The 26,826-nt window shown below is 40.2% G+C and overlaps 1 protein-coding gene across 8 annotated transcripts in view; it reads left to right on the plus strand.

The window, feature by feature from the left end:
• LOC111142434 (dystrobrevin alpha) overlaps positions 1–26,826 on the plus strand; it is a 258,816-nt gene that overhangs the window by 177,709 nt on the left and 54,281 nt on the right. For 2 of the 8 annotated variants that reach the window (XM_022495554.1, XM_022495555.1), the window contains exons 4-11: positions 66–151; positions 7,068–7,222; positions 10,303–10,408; positions 11,654–11,820; positions 14,504–14,628; positions 17,037–17,045; positions 19,338–19,421; positions 21,147–21,236. In XM_022495554.1, coding sequence (XP_022351262.1) covers positions 66–151; positions 7,068–7,222; positions 10,303–10,408; positions 11,654–11,820; positions 14,504–14,628; positions 17,037–17,045; positions 19,338–19,421; positions 21,147–21,236 — 822 coding nt within the window. Of the gene's footprint in view, positions 1–65; positions 152–7,067; positions 7,223–10,302; positions 10,409–11,653; positions 11,821–14,503; positions 14,629–17,036; positions 17,046–19,337; positions 19,422–20,784; positions 20,915–21,146; positions 21,237–26,826 lie in introns of those variants that run through there. The other 6 variants (XM_022495557.1, XM_022495558.1, XM_022495560.1 and 3 more) reach the window with 5 other exon arrangements.

Genomic DNA, 26,826 nt, shown 5'->3' on the forward strand with positions numbered 1-26,826 from the left:
GATCTCATTACTGAAAGTTCTCCAAATGAAGTCTTTTTTTTTTCCCCCCTCTTATCATTAAACAGGGAAGGCCATGGTAAAATTTCAGTATTTGCTGTCAAAATGGCTTTAGCCACGTTGTGTGGAGGGAAGATCATGGACAAATTAAGATGTAAGTTATTCTTGGTGTCTCTCTCTGCTCATCCCTCCTGTGTACTCCCGTGTCCTGCTGCCCATTTTACTTTCCTCATTCTATGAGAGTTGTTTGAAATATAATCTTCATGGATCTCTGGATTTTATCACAGAAATATTTTCATATTAGATAAATGTTAATGATATGAATGTTTTCCTTCCACTTATGGATTATTATTAGCTATAGCCTGTTGAGTATCACCAACTAGACTTCTTATAATTTTAAAGTAAGATGTATATCCTTTCAAGTTCATTGCTCTATACAGCCTTACAGGCATAAGTCCATCTTCATAGGGTTGTGAAGGCCATGTTGGGCAACCTTCCTTTTTTTTTAGGTAATGTAAAGTCAAAGCTCCTGGCATATTTCTTCATTTTTCTTAGCCTGTGCTGTTCAAGTCACTGGGAAACCCCAAGGTTCCCAAGTAGACATTGCCAGGGTATAGGCATAAGAATTGCATAGAAACACTACAGACTGAGAATTAACTGGATTCCAATAAAAATGTGATAGCTAAGGTGCATTGGGTGATTGTGGCCCCTTTTATGTACGTTTTGTCACCAAATGTGGTAGTACTTTAACCAAGAAAACATGAAAGTTTTGTTTGTTTTAAGTAAAGAAGCTGAGACTCAGAGAGGTAGAATAAAGTAAGTCATATAGCTAAGGTGGTACCAGAACCTGACTTTTTTCTCTACACCAGTGGTTCTGAAATTTTGGTGTGTATGAATATAGAATCATCCAGAGGACTTTTGAAATCATAGATTTCTAGATTTTTGTTTTTTGTTTCAGAAGACCTAGCGTGAGAGTAGGGGGCAAGAATTTTCATTTTCAACTGTTTTTAAATGATGTATATGCTGCTATTTAAAAGAAAAATTTCCACTTACCCCTTTCCCTTACCTTAAATGTGGTGAGTTCGGGCTATAAGGCTGTGTGGGGAAGAGCACTGTCATGAGAATCAGGAACCCAGATTGCAAGCCCAGCTGAGTGACTAATTCGCTGAGTTACCCTATGGAAGTTACTCTACTTCCTTAGTCTTTCCTTTCCATCTTTATCCCAAATTTGGGGATTTTGTTAGATACCCAGAGGGTCCCTCCGAGCTCCACTCATCTGTGACTCTCAGGCTCCAGGCACTTTTCTCACCTGCTGCCTGTCAGCTTCGGAGTGTGATCTCTTTCACAAAGAGGGGGAAAAGAAACAAAGATACAGGGGGAGGGGGACAAAAAAAAAACCCTCTTTGTTCCTCTGGAATTTCCCCAGACATACTCCAAAACAGAGTTATGTCTCTGGACAGGTAGATGAGTGGAAGGCACACGGAAACCCCACAAGCATACATTCCCCCCTCACTTCGGAAGCCTCCTTCCACAGACCAGCCAAATGCATTTCAGATTCAGAGAAGCCCAAGCAGGCTTTATAAGGGAGAGTTTAGTTTCTCTTTAGTTAGCCTGAAAGCTATTTTTAAAATTAAAAACTATCTGCCCGAGTGCTTGAGTGAGGATAATAACTAAATGAGAAGGTGGTGGGACCAATGTCCTTGTTTAAAACATAGCTTCGGAGTAATCCATGAGGCATTTCCTCTAGGTTTAGGCTGGGAGGAGAAAGTTGAGCAAAACAAAGCAGGGCAGAGGAGGAAACTCTGCAGGGCCTTGTGTGCTGACCTCGTGTCACAGTTGGCTACTTATGCTGAGGGCATTAGATACATGCCTTGTTTTTAAGTCTTGAGAATCATTCCCAAATACTTACTCAATGTTGCATTAATAGGGACTGGATAAAAGGATTCCATATTAAAACAAGTTTCAGGAAAACCGAGAGAACCAGTTTTCTGACCTTCCCGGGGGTCCTTGAAGCCTTTCATGAACCAGGATAATTCCGTGCCATCAAGGATCACAGTGCTTTCCATCTTCCCATTCAGGCTTCATTGGTATCAGAGTTTCTGTCTCTCCTGGGAGAAGGGGTCTGGCAATCTCGGGAGTCACATCTCACTCCAGAGGCCCCCAGCCAGTACGTGTCATTGCCCAAGACTCCATCAGTCACTGGTAACAAGAAAGGAATGCCCATGATAGGCATGCAGGAACCCGCTCCCACCTGCTGGGCTGGGAAATGGCACACCGCTTTCCCTTCTTAGCCCAGGAAGAATTTGGGGGCCCGTAAAGACCAAGGGAATGGTTGTTAGGTCAGCACGGAACCACGTCTGCAGAGTTAAAAAGCTCAAGATAACTAAGGTTCTGAGCAGAACTTTACCAGCAGTCAAAACCCTGGCAGATCTCTTGCATGTCCAGGAATTCAGAGCCAACAAGGTCACCCCTAGGGTGTTTTCTCTTCACCCCACCCTCGATGAGCAAAGCGTGCTTGCTACCTAGTAGCCAAAGTAAACCCTCATCAGTGCGGTGAAAGAAGTTGACCAACGCATGAGTCTCACTGGAAGTAGACTGTGTTCTTCAGTCTGCAGAAATCAGTTTCAGTGTCACAAATTCTAAAGAGCGCCAAAAACAGATCATGTGATCATGAGAGCTATGACATTGCCCTCTCACAGTGGAGTGGATCCGAATCACAGCTTAATGTAGCCCCAGCTGCCCTGCTGAGGAGTCACTCTTTGTTTACTGAATCCCAAGAAGGTGGTTTTCGTGGTTTCCTGGTAAGTTGTTTGGGAGCAATTTGACAAACACAATTTAACTGAAAGCACTTTGGTTGGAAGAACTTCTCCAAGATGTTAGTTAGTCAAAATAAATATATTCAGTCACCAGTATTTCTGGCTTCAGTGATAATTATTAGCTGAATACACAAATATGAGCCAATCTGCCCACAGACAACAGAGGCTGACTCTTGAGGAGTGGGATTGTGAGGGTTTTCTCTGGTCTTCTTTTGCTGGCTGCTCTTGCTGATAAAACAGGCAAAGTCATGATTTTCCACATTGCTTTTGTACTAAGAAAAAGTAAAATGAAAGGATATGGAATTTCTCAGTGTTTGAGGGTTTTGTTTTCCCTTCTTTCAGTTCTAATTCACTTTAAGCCAATATGCCAGCTGTGCTCTTTTGGCAATTTTTCTGTTTTCATGCATAAGGATGAGAGGTATTTAGTTTGTTCCAAATACCCCCTTCATGTGGGAGAGGGCAGGGCAAGAGTCATTGCTGAAAATAAATTAAGAACTTTAGAAGGCAAAAAGTGGAAGATAGAAGATATTAAACTAAATTTTTCCAACTGCTTTAAAATGAATGAAAAGGGACAACAACTCCATGTTGCACCACAATTTCCAGCCCTCAGGGCCGCCAGGAACCAATATGCGGGCTCTTCATGACCGTAACCACAGCAGCCTCAAGTGTGAGGCTGCCCCCGCAGTCAGAGGACACGGCGACCTAAACAGAGACTGACCTAATCAAACACCGTATTTGTGTCAAATCGTTCTTGGTCCACTTATAAGCTGTTGCTGTAATGAGTTGGGACACCTGTTTATAATTCTTCCCTGGGGCTCCCAGACGGTCCTAAGGATCCTAAAAAATTTTGAAAACAGTGCTGCTGGCCTGGAATGTCACATGCTATGCTAAAACGTTTGGGGAAGGCTGGTTGACAAGAATAGCCTTGTGGCCAACACCAGGGATTTGTTGGGTTTCCATAACTGAACTTGTTGTTCTGTCTCCACACCTACCCCCCGGGGTAATATTTCTAACTCACTGGCCTGCCTTAAATCTTTAGCATCTCCCAAAACATCTTCTGGACACCATCTAAGCGCCTTAGTAGAGGCCTAAAGCTCTTCAGATCTCTACCTCGTCTCCCACCATGCCCTCGTGGGCACCCAGGGCCCCTGGAACAATGAACTCCTTGAAGAGCCTTGAGTGCATCGTGCTTGAGCGTGCCCGTGCACACACCCTGATTCTGTGTCTTAAAGCCTGACTAGCCCCTAACTGTCCTTTACGCTTGGCCTAGAAGTCCCCTCTGTCACCTAGGAAGACCTAGAAGTCACTTCGGTAAGGAAATCTTCCCTCACTCTGGAAGCCCTCTGTTCACACTCCTGCTGCAGCCCGTGCACGCTCCTGTTCCAGTAGTCACACCACCGCGGAGGACTTACAATGTCATAGGACGCAGTCTGTAAGCACGTCTCTGTACCCTCAAGGGACTGGGACCGCCCAGAGGTCAAGAACTATGTCCTATTACTGACCAATTCACAAAATTGGAATATGACCAAGAGGCCAGATAATATTAGATAAGATCGATGTATCAATGTTAAATATACCAAAGTGGTTAACTACCCTGAAACCCAGGGTAAACAAGCTATGGCCTGTGAGCAGAGACTAACTTCCACATTCTGAAGGTTGTATGAAGTACAAAGATGAGTATGGACAGAGACCATATGAAGTCCACAAAACCCAAAATACCATTATCGGGCCCTTTACAGAAAAAAGTTTGCTGCCCCTTGCTGTAATCTCATCAGAGGATATACGCTTACTCTTAGGGAAGACACACTGGCTGCGTTCAGAGGTTAAAGCCATGATATATGCAAATTAGTCTCAATTCAGAAAAAAATTGTATGTTTGCCCCACATATATACACACAGGCAGACATAGACAGATGATAGATAGACAGATATTTAGATAGATGATAGATAGATAGAATGATAAAGTAAATAGAATAAAGGGTTCATAGATGAATCTGGATAAAGGTTATGTGTGAGTGTTCTTTGGAGTACTCTTATTCCTGCAATTATTTTGTTAAGTTTGATGTTATTTTCAAATAAAATTTTGTTTTAATTCCTTTAAAAAAAATAAGTAAAAAAGAACTATGTCCTGGATTTTCTGTGTAGTCATTGCTTAGCACAGTTTTACTCATTTTGTATGTGTTAAGTTAATTTAAAATGAATGAATCAGTGAATATAAATTCTTCTAAAGTATCTCTCTTTGTATGGTGCCGTCGGAAATACAGAGGTGATTTAGAGTATGATTGGTAACATTACAGAGCAATCCCATGGGGGAGGCAAAGCCTAAGCATCTAAAGTAAATAACAGAAAAAAATGTGACATGAAATTAGTAGTAAAAACAGCTCACATTTCTGTACTGTGTACTAAGTGTCAAGCACTAGTCTGTGTCCTTTATATCTGTATGCTTTTTGTCTGTTGACTAATTTAATCTTTGAAAAACCTTCTATTTTATTACATACACATATATTACATATTATTAGCATATTACATATGTGTATATGTATATTGTCATAGCCATATGTGCATATATATGTTGTTATATAACATGAGAGCCCAGAACTAAGGTGCAAACATCATTTTGATCGCTTCCTCAGAGTCCCTCATTTCTTTTGAAAAACCAGAGTGGCCATTAACAGCCCCTTCCCTTTGATCCCAGTGACCTAGCCCTAGTTTGGCTCTTGCTTCGCAAAGCTTCATCAACACAGACAAGTTTAATATGAGCTTCAAGTTTGTGAAAGGTCAGTGTTGGTACTCCTTCAGCTTTTGCTCTAGTTACAGTTGTTGTCTAAATTCTTTCTGTGGGTGATTTGAAAGACCTAGGCTACTTTTCAAAATGTGTCCTGGCTTAGAAAATTCCTGGCTTGAAGAGCATCAGGATGACCCAATTATAGTTGACCAGCCTACCTAAAAACACACGAGATGGCAGCTCTGATAAGAAAGTTCATTTCCTTTACCTGGTTTTCTTTTTTTCCGTTTTTATTGGAATTCTTGCATTTCTATATATGTGGGATTACATAAGAGTTTTTTTGCTGTTAGCAACTTTTTTCTTTTTTTTTTTTTGACCACTTATAATGAATTCATAAGAGATAAAGAGATAAACATAAGAGATAAAATTGTGAAGGTGGATGAGAACAACATTAACTTGGTAGCTTAGGTAAAATTTCTTTAGCCTCATAATTGATAAACAATTCGAAACACAGTAGAAATTCTTTATAAATGGAGTATTTGAAGGCAATGAGTCAGTTCACATCCTCAAAACATAATCCAGGTAAAGCCTGTAATAGGCTTACCATCTGACTGCAGTGTAAAAACCATGTCCCCAGATTGCATTTTGACCTTGAGACATTAAGCCCAAAATGAACAGAGGCAACACATTGAATTTACAACAGTTTATCCCAACAGCTGTGCTGGCCTAGTTACAATCTAGCCTGGTGACAAACTATGATAGCATTTGCTTTCATTCCCGTAGTGACTTCCACAGAGGATTATAAAGTACCTTGCGAAATTATGCCATTAATATTCACTAAGTGCCCATAGCGGCAGAAACTGAAGGACAGGGGTTCAGTGAAGACACAGACTCTGCCCAGGACTCCGACTTTACCTCATTGATCTTCCCCAAGGCCAGGCTCCCCCTCGACTATGTGAGTCAAAAGACTCTTCCCTGTAAACCTGGAACACCATGATTTATAGAAAGTTTTCTGCTTCTGTGGGAAGTTAATCAGGTGATTTCATTACATCCTTATCCCCATTGTGTCTTTCGTTTTTCAATATCTTAAAACAAAACTCAAAGGTCTTGGTGGTGATATAGATGAGTAAATAGCTAGCTAGCTAGATACATACACACCCCAATGTTATGGCAAATATTTTTTGTGTGTTTCAGTGAGATCGGCATATCCCTCACATATTTAAAAATTCCTTCCATTGAGTGATGTCTGAGCTTATAACTGACCTCAAAATAAAAATGGGATGCTGTCTTATCAAAATATGCTAATTTTACCCAAATTAATGCTATGTTTCAGAATCAGCAACAAAAAGACACCAAAGGCAACACTATGCCAGGAATATTTCAGCATAACAATTAACTTCTGTGTTACTCTTTCATAAAAAATTACTTATTCTGCTACAGTTTTTGTTATTTGCAGCAGATACGTCTCACTGAAACGGTAGAGAATATATTCATGGGATGAGTAAATATCTTTCCTTTTCCTTCCATCAGATATTTTCTCCATGATTTCTGACTCCAGCGGGGTGATGGTTTATGGACGATATGATCAATTCCTCCGGGAAGTTCTCAAACTACCCACAGCCGTTTTTGAAGGCCCTTCATTCGGTTACACAGAGCAGTCAGCAAGGTCCTGTTTCTCTCAACAGGTAGGAAAAAAAAGAAATGTCTCTTAGGTTGTCCTTCGGTATGTTACATCAAGTCGCCACTTAAACTCCTCTTCATGATAACCTGTAGTATCTCCCAGCCTCTGACAAATGACCTCCGAGCCAGTAACTCAAATCAGCTTACCTAGAAAATAATAATTGGTGGTACTTCCTGACCATGAGCCAGGTACCATGCTAAGCTCTTTTCTTGCATTGTCTAATTTAATCCTTACAACGAACTTCCACCCTTGGTATTATTGCGGTCATTATCACTGTCCTATCAAAAGAGCTGAACTGTCACTCAGCCTCACATGAAACACAAGTCTGAGCCAGTGCCAAGTTTCACCAATGTGCAGCAAAGGAAGCAAGAAAGGAATCATATAGCGTATGCCAAATGTATGACAAACACAGCTGGCTAAGTTCCCCCTGACGTGATACATTAGGAGTTCAGAGTGACAAATTTTAAGTGGGGGTGGTACAAGTTGGCCCAGAGAAGCTATTGAGTTCTTGGGGCTTTCCATGTTTGCATCTGCCCAGTCACGTACAAAGTCTGCATGTCCAGCACCATTCTCCAGCACAGCTCAGTGATAATTTACAAACCCAGAAATTGAAGGTTTTGCTCGAAATTTTTTAAAAATTCATACTAACCAAGAATATCCTTTAAAAGGATCCCTTACTTAAGAAATCAGTGCATAGGAGCCCCTGAAAAGCTGCATTTAACTGCCCACCTAGTAACTTCATCAGTCTGTTTCCTTGTGACCTATGAGGTCGAAGTGCCTTAGACATCCCTATGGGTCATGGATTGTTGTAGAATCATAATGGTATCCATACAACTAATAAGAGATGGGACGGTTGGAGATACTCCATGTTGTCTCATCCAGAAGGCCTTTCTGACCCCTCCTACTCCCCCAGCCCCTGGCTGGCTTAGGTCCCTCATCTCTGTCCCCAGCCAAAGCACACTCCTCTCTATACTTATCCTTCGAGCTGGTCACGTCAGAATGGTTCCATTCACCTTGGCCTCCTTCCAGACAACTTCCTCAACCCGCAGTTCTCATCAGTCCTCAATCCCTGCTGTCTTCCCCTTCTAAATGTCTCTCTGATCTCTTTCCTCATCCTCATCTGTTGCCTGGCCTATTGTGTTAACCTCCATGCTGGTCTCCCTACCTCTGGGTTTGTTGTACATTTGTACAATTGTTGATGGTTTTCTTCGCTGTGCAAAAGCTTTTTATTTTGGTGTAGTCCCAGTAGTTTGTTTTTGCTTTTGACTCTCTTGATGACTATCTATTTTCCTAGGACCTACATGTTCAATAAGAATTATATATATGATGTTATTGCCGCTCAAAAGTCCTTTTGAAATATCTTGTAGACTGTCCTATTATATAAATTTTTATATATCCTCAACGATGAGAAATTTATATATGTCAAAATCGTAATAACATTTTTGGGAATTGTCAGAAGTGATTTTTAGCCAGTATGATGAATGATCAAAATGGAGAAGATCATTGGAAGTATAAAAAGAGGCAACACAAATAAAAATAATAAGACCAGTTTATTTTTGTCCTTCATAAACTATCACAGCAGTTTGAATGATGACACTTTAAATTTGTTTGCATTGCTTCATTGGAAAAAGTACAAGCCATTCCAAGTGATTTTTGGAAAGACAGAATTATTTTAGATGCTACAAATTGTGGTGGCTTTTTCAAAAATGTCTCATTACTTATACTTTACATAAAATATATTTTAATAATAATGTTGCTATCAATCCTATAAAACCTAAGCTATTTAGTATTACAAGGAAAGGCTAAAATTATAAATATCTGCTGATAAAAAAAGATTAATTGAAGCATACCAAAATATCTTGTGAGTGAATGACAAGGATTAGTGTTAACATAGGTGCCTTGAAAATATACTAGAACTCTCCACTACTGATTTCTTGTCTAAAGATATGAAACTATTCTATGGCTCTCTATTCTGTTCCATTGATCTGTTTTTGTGCCAGTACAATACTGTTTTGATTACTACAATTTGTAGTATATCTTGAAATCTAGAATCCAGCTTTCTTTTTTTGTTTTTCGTTTTTTGTTGTTGTTGTTTTTTTTTTTTTTTCCCCAAAATTGCTTTGGTTATTTGGGCTCTTTTGTGGAGAACAAATAGATGGATACCGGGGGGAGTTGATGAGGGGATGGGGATTAAGAGTGCACCCATCTCGATGAGCACTGAGTAATGTATAGAATTGTTGAATCACTATACTGTACACCTGAAACTAATATAGCACTGTAGGTTAACTATACAGGAGTTAAAATAGAAATTTAAAAACAAAAAGAAAAAAAAACCTACCCCATCCACCTGATATTATAATTCAAAATTTCCAAAATAGTGATTTTTGTGTATAAACATGTCTTTTGTTATCATTCATCCTATTATACTATCTTGTACTCCTATAACTTCTTATTTTTTGTCATTTTGAAAGAAACTTATAATACATTCCTTTTCTGCATTGGAAAGGACCAGGATAGTGAGAACAGATGCAGACTAAATTAAAAGGAAAGATCTATAAAGAGAAAAAGGATTTTCAAAAATATAGATGGTTCTCTCCTCACAGCAAAGGATCGCTCCCTCCTAACAGGACTCCCTGCTGATCTTGTATCGCAGAACCATTCATATTAACCATGAAGTATGTAGGACTTAGGGGAGTGGAGGGAGTTTGAAAGGGACATTGTTCTACAGATGGGGAAGACCACCTGCTCTGGGAATTGTGGCACGTGCTGTGACCCACAGTTGGGTCAAATTTTACAGAGCAAGTCTACCCTTCATCTTTCCTCATCACTTTGATATGTCCCTCATACACAAAAGCACCCCTCCCAGAACTGTTGCTCTCCTTCTGGCAATATGGACTCAGCCTCAACGGAGATAACCCAGTCCTACGTGTGCGGAAGTGTCAAAAGAAACCAAAGGGTTTAAGTTCAGAACTGGTTCTCCAGCTATCAGAATATATTCTGTTTCTTGATATGTTAGAGGTTCATTGAATGTCTTGTGTCTTTCATCTCAAATGGTTCTAAATTTTTGTGGGTTTTTTGATGCAGAAAAAAGTCACCTTAAATGGGTTCTTGGACACTCTCATGTCTGACCCTCCCCCCCAGTGTCTGGTCTGGCTGCCCCTTCTGCATCGTCTGGCGAATGTGGAGAATGGTGAGTAGTTACTCCTGAGCTATGGCAGTTTTTAGAATTAGCAGGCTGTCAAGTCTACAGTTATTAAACAAAGGTCGTTCAGTAATTCTTGAGTTTTGAAAGAAACTTTCTCCTTGATCAGTAAGGCCTTTGAGGTCCACTGCAAAATTAGGACTGTCGATCCCATACGCTTATTAAATCTCACCATGTGTCTCTCAGTTACAAGTCACGTGGGGCTGTAGTCTTGCTGTAGCAGGAGAAGAATCTCCATAATGAATATGACATTTTCCAGGTTTATTTTTAGGTCTGAAATTCCAATATTGGTGTACATGGCATTGACCATTCCTAGGCACTCGGCCAAGAATAGGCGGAGGAGATAGAGGGAAAAATTAGATTATGGTACCTTGCTAATCTTCAGTCATATGTTCTGAATGGAGCTTTCAGTGATTGTGGTTACATAAAGAGTAGCTTGACCAAAGGCAAGAATTGTTGCTGTTTAATATCTTTAGCTCATAACGTGTAGACAATTACTTGGATTTGGTTATTTGTTAGCCTCAAATCTCAAGTATTTTACCTTGCCTGCTTTATAATTCCAATTGTCTGTCACAGAGAGATCAGTGTCCCTCAAACTATCTGAATTAGAAGTGTATTCACATCATTTACACATCTCTTTGGGCTCTGTCCAACTGTCTCTCAGGAAAGAAAGAAAAAATTGTTAAATGGAGGTAATGTCAGTCATGAAAGAAGACAATCAGCCACTCCATTTTTTTTAACTAAATAATTCAATTCTCTTATCCAGTTTTCATACTCTCCCTCATTTCCCTTTCTTTTTTCTCCCCGTTTTCCACTTCTCTAACATTTGCTCTCCACCCAGTGGACAGTCAGTTGTGTTCATCTGTTGTGCCTCTGAGTCTTCTAGGGAGCTCTGCTGGTCTCCTGGAGACAGGGAGCAGTTTGGGGGAAAGACGAGTCAGTTTAGGTAATTTATATTCTCATAGTGTAAGAGCTGGAAATGGAGAGAGAAATTTGTGGTTAAAAGAAGACCTATTCTCCATCCCCTTTCATTTCCTCCACCTCCACACACATGCGTGAAAAGGGTGGTGAGAGTCCAGGAATAAACATAATTCCCCTCAGCCAGAAATGACTAGCCTCTGAAATCAAGGCACACAGCAGAAAAACACAGTCCCTGTTTGGCTGCATTTTTCCTTATTCTGGCTCAGACTTTTATTTTCTCATTTTTTTTTTCTCCATTTCTTTCCCCCGTAGTCTTCCATCCGGTTGAATGTTCCTACTGCCACAGTGAGAGTATGATGGGATTCCGCTACCGATGCCAACAGTGTCACAATTACCAGCTCTGTCAGGACTGCTTCTGGAGGGGACATGCTGGCGGTTCCCATAGCAACCAGCACCAAATGAAAGAGTACACCTCATGGGTAAGGCAAGGTCCAGGCAACACTTACCCTCGTATGTGTGAGCGTCACTCAGAATGCAAGGGACCAGCAAAGATGGCGGGACAATCAAGAAGCAACCCTAACTTCTGCTCTAGCACGCCTTCCTTCCCCTCTCCCTCCACCCTACCCCCACCTTACTGGGCCATCTTCATTGCGGCATCTGAAGCCAGTGTCGTGTTCTAGGACTTACAGTTTAGGAACTCACACTCTGTTACTTCTTGGGACGCAGACAGCTCAGTACTGGCTTAGATAACAACCGAACTAGCAACTTTGGGACATAATTTCGTTTTCACAGTAAGTTAAGGTTCTCTCCGAGTTTTGTTTTGTTTTGGGTGTGGGAATTTCTTAAAAATTATCATTAGTTCCTTGGCTCTCAGATACTGGAGCTCCGTTAAGTGCATGGCTAGAGCTCGTAAAAGGAAAGATGTGTGAGCCTGTGGGCTCCGAGTGCTGTTCAGTTTCCTTTTTTGGAGGCAGGGAGATAGTCTCTATGAGCAGATCATCCTTGCGTAAACTGTAAGTGACCGGCTTGCCAGAGGTGACCTGTGAGAGTCTGTCCACGTGATACATGTGTGGGAGGAATCCAACTGGGTGAGCTCGGGGTTCAAGCGGTTTAGTTTGCTGATCTAGGTCTTAGTCGCTCAAAGGTCAGGTCCCCTGAGGTTGTTCCTGTGCTTCTGTGAAAGTACTGCCCTGTGTATGGATTGGGGTTTGTGGGCTGTACCATCAAACCTGCCAACCGCTCTTGGAGTAGTTCTTACACAAGAAAATGCAAACTTTTTATTAAGAGTTTTTTCCTAGATTTTATGCATTTCAATTAACACATACCCTTTACTTAAAGAGTAAGTTATTCTTTTTTTTTTTAAAGGGTCTTCAGAAAATGCATTTTATTTTATTTTATTTATAAATAATTATAATTTATTTTATTATGTATTATAAATATATAATTTATTTATTTATTTATTTATAAAATAAATTTTATTTATTTATTTGTCAGAGAGAGAGGGAGCGAGAGAGAGAGCACAAGCAGGGGGAGCAGCAAAGAGAGAGAGAGAAGCAGACTCCCCACTGAGCGGATATCCTGATACAGAACTCGATCCTAGGACCCTGGGATCATGACTCGAGCCAAAGGCAGACACTTAACACCCAGGTGTTCCCAGAAAATGCATTTTAAATCAGAACGTTCTTTCTAGGAATGATTATTGGGAACCAGCATTCAGTGTAAATATTTTAATTTTTCAGCATCGTTCAGACTCTGAATTTGAGTACCAGTTTTTCACTAAGGTGTTGTATACTGAGGGCTTTGGGCCAGAGCAGATGCCTCCTGTCACTGGTGGTTATGTCACATGCTGAGCATGGATATACCAGCACAGATTATGAAACACTGTTTAGTACGGAAGATAGGAGAAAACGTTTTCTATTTTCTTATGGTCGATATATTACCAATTTTCAAACTTGTTCTATCTCACATTCTGGAGGGTTAGTGTTTGAAGACTAAGCATTTTTACTGATTGTTTTACGTCAATGCTAAAGTCAGTTTAGGCGCCTCTTTCTTAGAGATTGTGGACTCAGAATTATATGGTTATATGGCAGGACAACGTCTTTACAAGTAGGATCAGACCCGTCAAGGGGATAAAGAGGCTGCAGTGTTTATGGGGGTGAAAAGCCATTGCAGTGGCTGTGTTTTAGGTATTCTAAGAATTATATGTCCTAACAAAAGCCAAAGAGGAACTTCTTGAACAATGCTTCTATCGCTTAAGCTTTTAGATCATGAAGACAAAAGTCGCTTCATTGTATTGCCAATTATGGGCTCTCTGCATAAAAGCAAGTGACAAAATGGTAAGTGACTTCTCGTGGAAAGGAAAAGCTGCTGTAAAGATTTATTATATGAGGTAGATTATTTTTGATAGAAGTGGCTGTGAAATTTTAAGATCTACATCCCACTCGTCTAAATGAAAAAGAGATAACATAATGCTCTGGAAAGAACATGAATTTTAAACTCCAAAATCCCTGATTGAAGTTTCCCTTTCACTTTTAACTGGATGGATCCAGCCATGCCCAATACATCTTGCACCCGGATGCCTGTGAAACCTTCTGCTCACCTTCTTACTTCCACTCCTGTCTCCTCCCAGATCGTTTTCTGCTCTTAAGCAGGAGTAATCCTTCTAGAATCACATCTGCTCCTGTCACCTCTATGGTATAAAGTCTTCATTGTCTCGCTCTGCATTTGAGATAAAGACCATGGTCCTTGATGTGGCAGTGCAGGACTTCAAGGGTCTGTCTTCTACTTTCCTCTCCAGAATGGGGTTTCTTCTTCCTCCATCTGGAATGACCTTCCCAGTCCCCTGAGTTACTATCAGAAGGACTCCTGCTGGTCCTTTCAGTCCCAGCTCAGATGTCGCATGCACAATGACTGCTTCCACTCATCACAGCATTTGCTGACACAAAATAGCAGGAGGCAGGTACTCTGGTGGATTGTCCCAGAACTTTAGTTTCAGCACGGAGCAAATTCCCTTAGAGTAGTAGGTAGTTGAAGATTTCATGGATAAATCAATGAAGAAATGAATGAGTGAATGAATGAATATCTATTATGAAAACAAATCATCTCTGAGAATGTAACATCAATGTTAGTTCTTATCACTTCTACCTTTCTTCTTCTTTCCAGAAATCCCCTGCTAAGAAGCTAACTAATGCATTAAGCAAGTCTCTGAGCTGCGCTTCCAGCCGTGAGCCCTTGCACCCCATGTTCCCTGACCAGCCTGAGAAGCCACTCAACTTGGCCCACATTGTGTGAGTATCTCTGCCTTCCAGAGGAAGACATTTTTCTTCATTTATGCATGTTCACGTCCATACAAAGGCAACTTCATATCAATTGCTAGGGACCAAGTTTTAAATTTTAAGTTATAAAAAAGAGAGTAATAATAGGATTATAGTCTTTTATTGTAGGGGTAAACAGTACTTCTATCTTGATGTACAAGTAAAGAACGCTACACTAACGTTATTCACCTACAGGTAGAAAATATTCAAAAAGCATCATTATAAAATACAGTTGTTAGTAGAGGTTTTACTGGACAGTAACAATCAATGAAATTAACCATAATGAGAAAATTTTAAAGCACACTGTACCTTAATATCACTTGTGCTTTGAGTCCCCAATATAAAAGCTCCTTGTTTCATTTATCTGCAAAGCCAGTCATCTTAAAGATATCAACAAATCTAAAAATCGTTGTTGTCTTATCCTAAACTGCACAACTTTAGAAGAATCATGGCCCATACATGGGAAGGTGGAAAGGGGAAGTTGGTGGTAAAATTCCTCAGAACATCCAAAAACAGACTTTAAAAAATTCTTTCTCCAAAGTCTACATGAGTTTGGTGGACAGAAGGGGATGTGTGCAGAAACGGTGCTCCCGCCCATTCCTTCCACCTTTCAGAAGCCTCAGGCTCTGGAGCCTCTCTCAGGCCTGGGTGACCAGATAACAGGGGAGGCTGAGGGAGAAGAAGTATTTCTTCCTGGATATTATCTTGGCAAGCTCACCATCTGCTTCCATGCCCAGTTAGGAATTATGTCATTGCAGGTACCATCAGAAAGACTCTAGAAAAGGTGGTTCCCCCCTCAACACAAACCACTTTTTGTGTCGCACAGTTCAGTAGGACCAGCCACACTCAGGGCCTCGGTTCGCATGTTGACATCAAGAGGCAGCTGATCAGACCTGTCAGTATTGGAAACCCCCCAGTACAAAGTTTGTGCGTCAGTAAATTCAGAACGTGATCCATCGGAGGCGCCATGATGGCTCAGAGACCTTTATGGAAGCGGTCACTCTTTCCTCTGGTGGACCTAAGCAAATGCCATCCAATGATTTGTGCTGTGTCATGTCTGTGGCTTTGTATACATACCACGGGGCTCATCTTGGTTTGCTCCCAAGTGTACATGGAGGGTTTACTGCCTTCGGCAATACACACAGCCTGGAGGCTTATGTTGCTGGCATGGGCTAAGCATCCAAAAAACGAATGTAAGCCAATTCTGGAGAATGTGACTAACTTATTTTTGGAAGTTTTGATCCTAAAAATAAGTCTTAAACCAGGGATAAATAAATCTGGGGAGTATCCCAGAGGGCCAATTGCTTGCAGAAAACGACCTCATACGAGCTGTTCTTATTAAGGTCTCAACAGTGTCCCCTCCTCGCACCACCCCCCCCGCCCCCCGCCGGAGACAATCCCTATGTTGCTAATAAATGAGCAAAGTAACTGAGAGCGTCTCTCCGAGCTCTGCTGTGCAGTCACTTCCTACCAGCGCCGCTGGGAGTTTCAGCCCAGAGAGCGACGTTCAGTCAGAGCTGATGAGTGTGAGGAAACTAGAGCGAGAGATGTGAACAGCCTGACTCTGAGAGTTTTGCAGCAGAACAGAATTAGGATGCTTCCTCCCACTTGGAGACAAAATTAGGAAATGAGACAGTGAAATAAAAGTCAAGTTCGTGGTCAGGCACGCTGCGGTATTACATAGCCCAGGGCCTGTACCCAGTCGTGCTCTGGCTGGTGGGTGTGTGTATTTAACTGGCTAATGAGTAAACAAATTTTTACCTGTCTAGTGGCAATCTGATTTGACGTACTATTCACTAAACTCACTGAGGGCGCTCTCTACACAATTTGAGTTCCACGCAGAGTTTCGGGATTCCCTTAAAATTCTACAAAAATGGGCCTTTTCCTGAGAAAAGTTCCATATATTTAACCAGATTCTCCAAAGAGTCCTCAAATCAAAATAGTGGTCTGTACTCATGGATAATATATTTTTTCAGGGTGAATGTCTTAATTTTAAAATGCAAAATGTGAAAAACATTTAATTGTTGAAATAACATACAAGAAATTCTGTGTGCAGAAGGTCCAATCTCTGTTAGACCAGAATTTTTTCCTATTTTTAGTTTTAGACATTTTTCTCTTTCATTTATTATTCAGATGTTTTTGTTCTAATCAGATAGCCATGTCTTTTTCTTTTGTTTGTTTGTTTGTTTGTTTTAATGGGGATAGCTCAGACTTCTAATTTTAAAATATGCCGTTCATGTAGCTGTTCTGAATTACCATAGGTATGTAAGTCCACTTAGTGACATTTTGGTATTTTGGCATTTGTTCTTAGCTGCTGTATTTCTTGTTAATTTTACCATGATTAACAGTCTCTATTGCATTCAATTTCTTGCTGCCAAAAGTGACACTTGGTAAGTAGTTCAGTAGTCCCCTGTGTGCTTATAAAGACGTAATCATAATTATAAGTGGTTATGAGACAGAACACAAGTGAGTAACATCAAACTAGTTTAAAACTAATTCTGTCTTAAGCAGAATACTTTCTAGTCACAAATGAATGCCAATTTTATAAAAATATCCTCTGTGAGGGCAGCTGGGTGTCTCGGTTGTTAAGCATCTGCCTTTGGCTCAGGTCATGTCATTATCCCAGGGTCCTGGGATCAAGTTCCAAATCGGGCTCCCTGCCCGGTGGGAAGCCTGCTTCTCCATCTCCCGCTCCCCCTACTTGTATTCCCTCTGTCATTGTCTCTTTCCCTCTGTCAAATAAATAAATAAAAATCTTAAAAAAAAAAAATGTTCTCTGTGAAGGTCTTGTCCACAAGGAAAATTTTGCAGTCGATCTGTGTGACTTTATCTTGTGGAGCTATTTCTTTTCTCACAAGAATCAATACATTTAAAATTCCCAGTGTGACCTAGTTATTAGATAAAGTAACTTCCCATTTGATGATGGAGGAAATAAGAACCTCAGTCCCTTTGAAAGGCACCATTTGGTGCCAAGATTAGTCATTCTGTGTCCCAGGTTCAACATCTCCATGATGAACCTTAAACAGGAAGCCATTTACTAAGAAACTGCAATTTCAGCTTGGCAGTGACCAGGTTCTACAGAGTAAATTTACCAGGTTAATTAAAAAGCATTCCAAGTCGACTTGTTTTCTCATTTCCTAGAGCTAGAGCACGATGGGAAAGTTAAAAAAGACTCAAAAAAACCCAGAAATGTTGGTCAAGTTGATGGTTTCAACTTGTTGCAAAGTTAAAAGAAAGCTATTTCATTCCCACTGTTTTAATATCTGATCTACCTAACTTTTCAAAATTCACAGAGGACATTTGTATAAAATTCGCATCCTGCCTACAAGGTGAAAGTGTTGTGTTCAAGGGAGAATTAGTTTTAAACTAGCCTCACGTGTCAAAGACACATCCTACGTAAGTAATGCAAAACACTAAGATAGTTTTCAGAATGTCAGCTGATATGTTTAGAGTAGATGAAATAGTGAGGCTGCTATTTCCACCTCCCCCAGCAAATAATGTCTGTAAAAATCGTTGAACATTGTTTAGCACCAAGTATTGGGAACCAAAAGTTTCAATGAATTTTTGCATATTGTGCTGACCTTTTAAAACCTGTATAGCATCATTTCCAGTCGCATAAACACACTGGGATAAACAAGTCTCCCTTTTTCTCAGGATCTCTGCATTGTGGAATCCAAAACCAACTTTGGTTCCCTAAGGTAGAAACTAAACCATTAAAACTTTGTCTCTTGATCAAGCCAACACAGATTCTGTAGGCTACCATGATTAATGTCTGGTGTTCACAAATTCTGTTCCATCAAATTCCAGTACAGAACTATAGTGAGAACAAAATTTCCTCTGACTCGGAACGATGCCCTGCCTCATTACCCATATTCTGAACTCTCAATCCCATCTCATGGAACATATTCCAGTGAACCTAATAGAAGACTAAAAACCACTTGGAGATGAGATAGGTGTCATAGCTCTATCATTTTGCCTGAACGAAGACATTAGTGACAGGAACAGGATGACAGGCTAAAATGAAAACAACTTGAAATGACAGATCCCATGCAGTTGGGCTTTAAGGCCATTCACAGTTCTGAGAAATACTGAACGCTATTTTCTTTCTCTCGTCATATGAAAGGAAGTTTAGATGCCTTGCATATGTGCCCTATTGTGTAGAACATCCAGATAACAATCCTGGTGTGCTTGACTGCATCTGTGCATAGAACAAGAACAATTCAGGCTCAATATGATTTTGCAACAGGCTCCTTCCAGACCAGATGTCTTGAAAAAGAGCCATTGTTATGTGGAGCACAGGAGAAGTTTCTGGAACTTCCGCTTTCTGAGAGGATATAGATTGTGCTTATCATCAATTTTTTAGAGGTTCTCCTTTGAGAAGATAGAGGACCTGAGGCCACCTCAGAGTCCTTGCTCCCTTCAAGAATATGACTCAAGGGAACATCAAGGCTCAAATCTCATGGATAAACATGCCTGTGGTGTCCAGAGATTTTCCTCCTAAGGTTTATTGGACATTCCACATTTTTAAGGAAATGTAACTTCCCGAAACACTTAAAGAATTTCATTGCAAGATATAAAATTCTGTGTTGATTCCAGCCCCTTTCCTGGAGAGGTGGTGGATAGTTTTTAACTTGTGACTTCTATTTGTTTTAACTTTCCCCCCACATTGTCCTTCGTTTTAGGCCGCCCAGACCTGTAACCAGCATGAATGACACCCTCTTCTCCCACTCTGTCCCCTCCTCAGGAAGTCCTTTTATTACCAGGAGGTAAGTTCCAATCTTATTATGAAATAAGCCCTCTCCTTGGTAATAACCCCTGATTCTGTGTTAAGAAAAACATTTCAGTGCAAGCCAGGTGTGGAAGATTATTGTTTGGAACTGGTTTGTAAGTATCTGTCACAGGTTTTCACTTTCATTCCTTTGGATGCTTTTGACAATGGCTGGGATGGCTTTTGGGATGAATATTATTTCTGGAAACTTGAATTTACAATCTCCCCACAGTAAGAATGAGGGGTGTGTTTAAGTTTTATGATCGACACACCTGTATTCCATGTCATTGAGAAAGTCACCTTCATAGCACTTGGAATGGCCCCGTTAAGTGAGAGAATTGGAATTTCAAGATGCAATGAGAAATTATTAGGTACATTCTGAAACAGCTTATAAATCTCACCTTATAATTTGGTGAGCTCTGGAGTTCCTGAGGCTAGAGGCTGACAACCAAACTTGGAAGTATAGTTTTCATTTAAGTGATTTCAGGGATGGTAAGAAGAACTTCTTAAAAAGGAGAAGGTGTCTCCTATTTTTATACAAAAATCCACCCCCACATGAGCAAAGAACAGGTGAAGCAAATACTTCTCTTAGTGCTAGCTTGATAAATATGCAGGGTCAAGAGGCTCTCCAAATTGTTTGATCAAATCTCATGAATAAAGTATCAGTGACTTATTTTATAAATACACGGAGAAGGTTCACAGGAAAGCGGAAACAAAGGTAAGGAAAATTGGAGTGAGTAATGAACATGAGATTTCAAGTGCCTTCCAGCAGAAAACAAAACAAAACGAAACAAAACAAAAACCAACTTCATGTTTCGTAAAAGGAACATAATCAGTCTGCTCCCCCCGGAGAGGTTTCTGAAATACCAATTTCTAATAGCCTGGTGCGTTCAAGTAAGGATTTGCACACAATGAGACTCAGAAAGCTGCTGATGTTTTTTTCCCCTAAGTTCCTGTATTTGCCCATCAGCAAGAACAGGAGATGAAGATGTTCCCCGTAATTGTAATTAGCATAATAAATAAGACACGGTGGTTCGTGGTGTTGCCTCCCTATAGATTATGCAAGTCTGTAACAAGTGGAAGTGCAGAGGCAAAACTGAACTGCATAACCTCCAGGGCGAAATGACAGGGTCTTGGCCCTCAGTATGTTCCTTTTTGCACTCCTTCGCAGAGCCACCAGTGAGTTCAACCATCTTTCCTACCGTAAAGTCTAGAAGGGACGCAGGCCCATTATCTCTTGCTAGGGAAGATCTGGCATGACGTTGAGAAAGATGTGCTTTTATTAGGAGAGCCTGCATTCTGCAAATGTCAAAGCAGAGCTATACCCCATCCTTACTGAAGGTCGTTTTATATCATTTCAGCTCGGACGGTGCTTATGGTGGATGCGTCTAGATGGATAACATGGCTTCCTCTCCTCTAAAATATTGCTATTATACTTTGAGCTGTTCTGGGTCTCCAGGGTGCGTGGTACCCATTAACCCAAACTAGGATTATTTCCCTTTTTTCCCATTTTCAGTCCTTCTGGAATGTTCCCTGTGAACCACAGATATGTTGTTTCAAGTTTGCGAGCCTTGCTATCTCTCACCATGGAGGTTAGCCTCTGATTTGTGTTTCAAGGGTGCTGTTCAATAAAGCTGTGTACACTGAACATCTTTCCTCTCTGAGTGGGCCTTGCTCTGTCCGTGGAGGGTTTTAACGAGGTCTCATTGTTTGCACCCCTCAGGTTACCTGAGGGGCTAAGTGCATCCAGCTCTGGGGCTGAGGAGCATTCGCTCATAAAGCTGTACATCAGTCAGCTTGACCACAGCCCACGGTCAGTATCGCTGCTCTAAAACACTAACTGTAGCTCGTAGTGCCATAGCTAGACTACCGGCCATCCCACTCTGTCACTAAAATCCTCTTCTAGTGTGTCTCCGTAGAGATAGCGACATCTTCTGGGGCTTCATGAGATTCCATTGAGAAGTTCAACCAGAGCTGGCCTTGTCGGCTCTTCCCCTCTCTGTTCCGCTTCTGTTAGTGACTTCACAGCCTCATAGCAATATCTATGAGATCCATACATATGAAAACTACCAACCTGGGTCTTCTTCTTTGGAGGAGTCTCTGTTTTTGTAGAGTCTGCAAGACCCCAGAAGGTGATTTCGTAGATTCTTGAATCAAAGAGCCTCTCGGAGTGATTGATCTGTAGCACTAACAGGGTAAGACCGGGACAAGGTCCCATGGCTGGACCACATTATTGTGGCAAAGGACTTGAGAATTTACACCTTACTGTCTCACTGGGCCTGGGCCGCTTTCCTCCCAGGTAAGGCAGTCTGATTCCTATCACAGGAACAATTTCAAAACCAATTCATACTCCCAGTGCTTAATTTCTGTCACTTGATAATGCTGGTGGTGACCCCTGTTTATTTCTTAACCGTGTCCATACACAAAGGTTGATGGAAACCTGCTGTGCCAAAAGCAGGCATAAATTAAAGGTCCTGTTCTTCCTACATTTGGAACTGAACCAAAGAAATATGACCTAGAGCTCTGCCCTCCACTCCTGCCCAAACCCAATGGCCCTTTTTAAAAAATCTGATCAAACCGGGGCTCCTGGGTGGCTTAGTCAGTTAAGCGTCTGCCTTCAGCTCAGGTCATGATCCCAGGGTCCTGAGATCAAGCCCCCCTTGGGCTCTCTGCTCAGCAGAGAGTCTGCTTCTCCCTCTCTCCCCTCCCCCTGCTCATTCTCTCTCAAATAAATAAATAAATAAAATCTTTTTTGAAAATTAAAAATAAAAATCAGGTGAAGCCTGAAACCAACAAGCCAAGATCAGTGTCAAGGCAGCATTGAGAAAGTAGGGAGGTTTGGCATACAGATACTTTATTTAGCTTGAGTTTTGGGTCTTTCGTGTTGTGAGAGATCTTGGAACGATAAAGCAAAATGAGGATGAATTGAAATCACCGCTTCAGAATCCTCATACAGACTCCGGGCATGACTCACCTAGAGTCCTTTACAAGCATATCACTTTGATCTTCAGAAGGCACTGGGGTATATCTTTGAAGTCCTTTGACACCCTAGCAATCTACCTCACACAGATTCACAAGTATATAACTCTGGTTACCACCACCATCTGCCGCAGCCCTGTTCTTATTTCCATTTCTAGCTATGTGCTTGATTCACCTTTCCCTTACTTGAAAGGAAAGAGGGAATTCTCAAAGGCACCCACCCTTAAACTTCGGAAGTCTTCATGCGTGTGTGTGTGGGCCTGTGTGTGCTGTTAGGTACAGTGTAGGTCAAAGGACACAATTCGTGGACTAATTCATTTCACTTGTTTTTGTGATCATGACCCTATCTTTAAACCCAGATTATTATAAATGCATAAATTTATAGGGAGAAAATGCTGGAGCAATGGAACTCTCTCATTACCACTGGGAAAAGAGCTCCAGGAGCCATGTATGGTGTGGCAGCAACATTACGTACACCTATGAAAGATTGGCTATCATCATTGCAAACAGTACTGCAAGGACCCTTCACAACCCTCAGTGAGGTACCCCTGCCCATTGGCTATCTTTGCTGGCATCACGCTCCCTTTGTAAAATCTTAATTATCTTGATACAATCCTTGCGTCATTTATGTGAGAAAATGAAGCAGTCTTATCCCATGTAAAGTAAGGTTCTTTAATTATGGCCATCGTCTTCACTACCACATTAAGGACATTGCCAAAGTTTGAATGGCTACCTTCTTTACCCCCAATTTTAGAACCATCTCTTGTAGGTTCACAGATACTTTTATAAATGGAACCTCTAGAGTAGTAACTAGTCACAAAAGGAATCACTTTGGCTATTATATATAACATCTAGCCAGATCTTATCACTCTCCCAAATGTCAGAAAATTGCATATGATTCATAGAGTGTGTCGAACACTGTCTAATGGGCTATTTTCTGGTTTGTCACAGTGCCATTTGGTTAATAGCTAATACTGTATATGACTCAGTAGCACACATTGGGAAGGCACACCACTCATCCCAAATACTCCCCAAATCCTGATTCTTCCCCCTGAGCAGCATTTATGAGATTTTTATTGGTTGACTGGTTGGTTGGTTGGTTGGTTGATTGGTTTGGGTTTTTAACCACAAAAAAGCTAATTCATTATAATCTTTTTCAGTTTTCTCAAACATTTTGTTTACCCAAAGATTCTTTACCTAACAACCCAGATTTTTAATGAGACTTAAAACATCCAAACTAAATTTTAACCATTGGTGCTTTGGTAATCAAAAGTAAATAGAAATAAAATTGAGGCACCAAATTCAACCTTGGCTTCTGAAAACCAACATTTTCTCCATGGTTAATTTTTTTCTGAGATTAAAAACCATCCTCTCTTGTCAGGAAAAGAGATAAATTTATAAATAAACATCATAAAATAGATAAACATATAAATCAACCACCCTGAAGATTTCTTCACTGTTTTCACACTTTCTGGTTATACTGTCTGAAATTTCATGAAATTTGAAATAAGTACTCTTCACAGTTAATTCTTTATTCCATGTAGCCCCAGAGTTCCACTAATAAGCTAGTTTTGTTCAAACCTGAATTAAACTGGTCTTCACTCTCCATTCTGTTTCCTATACTGAAATATTAGGACATAATTAAAACTCCAGTCACCTCTCTTCTTCACTCAGTAACCTTTATTCTCTTACTGGAGTTACTTTAGTTCTTCTCTGCGCATGCCCTATAACCAGCAAAGTTTTCTAGATGCTCTCTTGGCAAAAATGTAAGTGACATGGCTTAATGATATCTGGGGAACAACATAGTAAATGTAGTGAATCAAATGTGACCTAAGAATTCTTATTATTTCCTCCACGGTACCCGCTTAAAGGATGGTTCAGCTTTTATGTGAGCCTGAATTGATGACAACCAATTTTCCCACTGAAACACTGAGCTGTTTTTTATGCCGGTTTGCTGATTTGCATGTGGCAGATAGTCTATGTTTCAGATCTCAGATATTGAAAATTAGAAATAGAAAGGAAAGCAGAATTTTTTCAGAAATTATCTCAACTTGTGGACCTTTTTTTATTGCTTTTAAATTAGTTAAATTAGTTTAGTGACCTTGTTACTAGCCTGTGTTAGTTATAGTGAGAAGCAATTTAATAAAGAACAGCTTTATTGAGATATAATTGGTATATAATTCAATGAGTTTATTTAAAATAAGTGTGCAGTTCAAAAAGTTTTGACATATATAAATAATATATTGTACATACATATATAGACATATGTGAATGAACATATAATATGTTCATATGTATTATGAACATATTTTCATAAGTGTGAATGCATACACACATGTATGGCTATACACACACATATGTGTGTTTTGTGTTTACATACCTACATGAGAAGCAAAATTTTATTCACAATTAACAGTTAGTTACTTAAGAAGGAAGCCAACTTTACAAGTCATCCGTTACCAGTTCAAACACCACACGTTTGTCAATTATTTAAAATTAGTAAAAATGAAAATATGCTTTTAATTTTCCATTATTCAAATATCATTTTCTGTTTAGCCACTGTGATAATAATTATTTTACATTGCATAATTTGTTTATATAATACTGTTGCTCTGTGAGACTCCATCCAGAACTTTTATTTAAATCCTTTATTTTCATGTCTAATAAAAGAAAAAAAATTTGACCAGAGCTAATAGAGTAACACAGCCAAGCAAGAACGGCTTTTAAAACTACATTTCAGGTTTCAGCAAAAACCAGGGAACATTTGTGTATGATTTTGCTACCTTAGAACACCCTAAAAATCTTTACGCTTAAGCAAAAAATATGACATTAGTTGTCACCTTTCAAAACCAAGGATGAATTTTAAAATCAATAAATATGAGACATTTTGAAATTGCTCTACCATCCCAGAACCCATTGTGTCATTGCATGTGTGTGTATGAAAAAAATCTGGGAAAAGGACGTTTATCTTTATATAAAGTTGCTCTTTTCCAGAGGTTTGGTGAGAACATAGAGAAATTTTTAGGAAAAATAAAATCTAAAGGAGTATTTCCCATGTCTTTTCTTTCAGCCAAACACGTAAGACTTCAAAATTTACCTTGTCATCCCCTCCAGGGTATGATGGTCCCCACGCCTATTCATGTTAGTATGTGTGCAGAAGAATGAACTTATACGATGACAAGGACTGGGTAGGGGCGGGGGGGGACAAGTAAAATAGATGTGTACATATAATTTTAGAGATGGTGACCCTGCTTTTTCTTGGGACTCAGATTAGAAAAAATTGATCACAGGTGGTCAAGAGGAACCCCAAATAGTTCCCAGCTTCAGAGGGTAGAAGAAAGAATGCATTTTGATTTTAAAACAAGGCACGTGGAAGAAGGGGAGGATCCTACAGCTGGAGTTATGTGCCAACCGTTGTTGCATTCTGGCACACAGACATTCCAGAAGCATCGCTTCTTGGGAAGAATGTAGGTGCCCATGTGCCTGATCCCAAAGCCTGCAACTAATTGGAAATACCACCTAACTTCTCCACACAAATGACCAAGCTACCAAGTGAAAATTTGAACATCTAATAAAGTATTGTGAGTGTATGTTGCTTTGAAGAAATGGTAATGAACTACATACATATTGTGACTATCTTCACAAGAACTCAGGAGAAAAGGCTTTCACTTTGCTTTCTGTCTTTGAACTCCTTGGAAGCTGCAGAAGAAAATCTAGTCAAGATACTTCTCATGAAAAGTCTTTGTAGACCCAAGTTTTAAGTGAAAACTACCTCCCATGTCAACTCTGCAAGTTCTTGATCTATTTCATTTTGATCCACTATTGTCTTCATCATGAACTTGGCTTCCTCTACACATGTTCGTATTTTTGGCTTCCCAGAAATAAATGACAAGGAGAAGAATTTGAGACTATATCTAGGAAGTCCAGAAACTATGTGGACAGTGAGTACTAAAAGTCAGAAATGCTCTTGGCACTAAATACTAAGAGCTGTAACTAAATGAAGTAAATAGTATGGTTCTACAAATTCATAAATGAGAGTGTAATTTCCATATTTTCCAAGAACTGATTTTCCCAAGAATTCATGTGGGAGGCAGACGGAACATAAAAGATCTTAAATGATTTCTTCAAACCAACATTGGCAAGGGCTAATGCAAAGGAAATGATAACAAAATGAAAAGAGATGTGTACAGAGAGAATGTCTGCTCCTCTTCCCTCTGAAGGAGGAAAGGATTTGGGAAGAAGAAGAAAGAAAAAAGAAGAGAAGAGGGAAGACAGGCAAATGTAGTAGGGAAAGGAAAGAGGAGCCCAAAGAATTGGGAGATAAAGAATAAGGCCACCAAAGGAGAATCTGGGCCTCTGTTCCCTTCCTGAAGCCAGCAGGTCTCCTCCAGTGACCCAGAAGCAAACTTAAGTGACACATCACC

This window comes from Enhydra lutris, unplaced genomic scaffold (assembly GCF_002288905.1).
Source record: "Enhydra lutris kenyoni isolate GAN:26980312 unplaced genomic scaffold, ASM228890v2 scaffoldscaffold8, whole genome shotgun sequence".
NCBI lineage: Eukaryota > Metazoa > Chordata > Mammalia > Carnivora > Mustelidae > Enhydra > Enhydra lutris.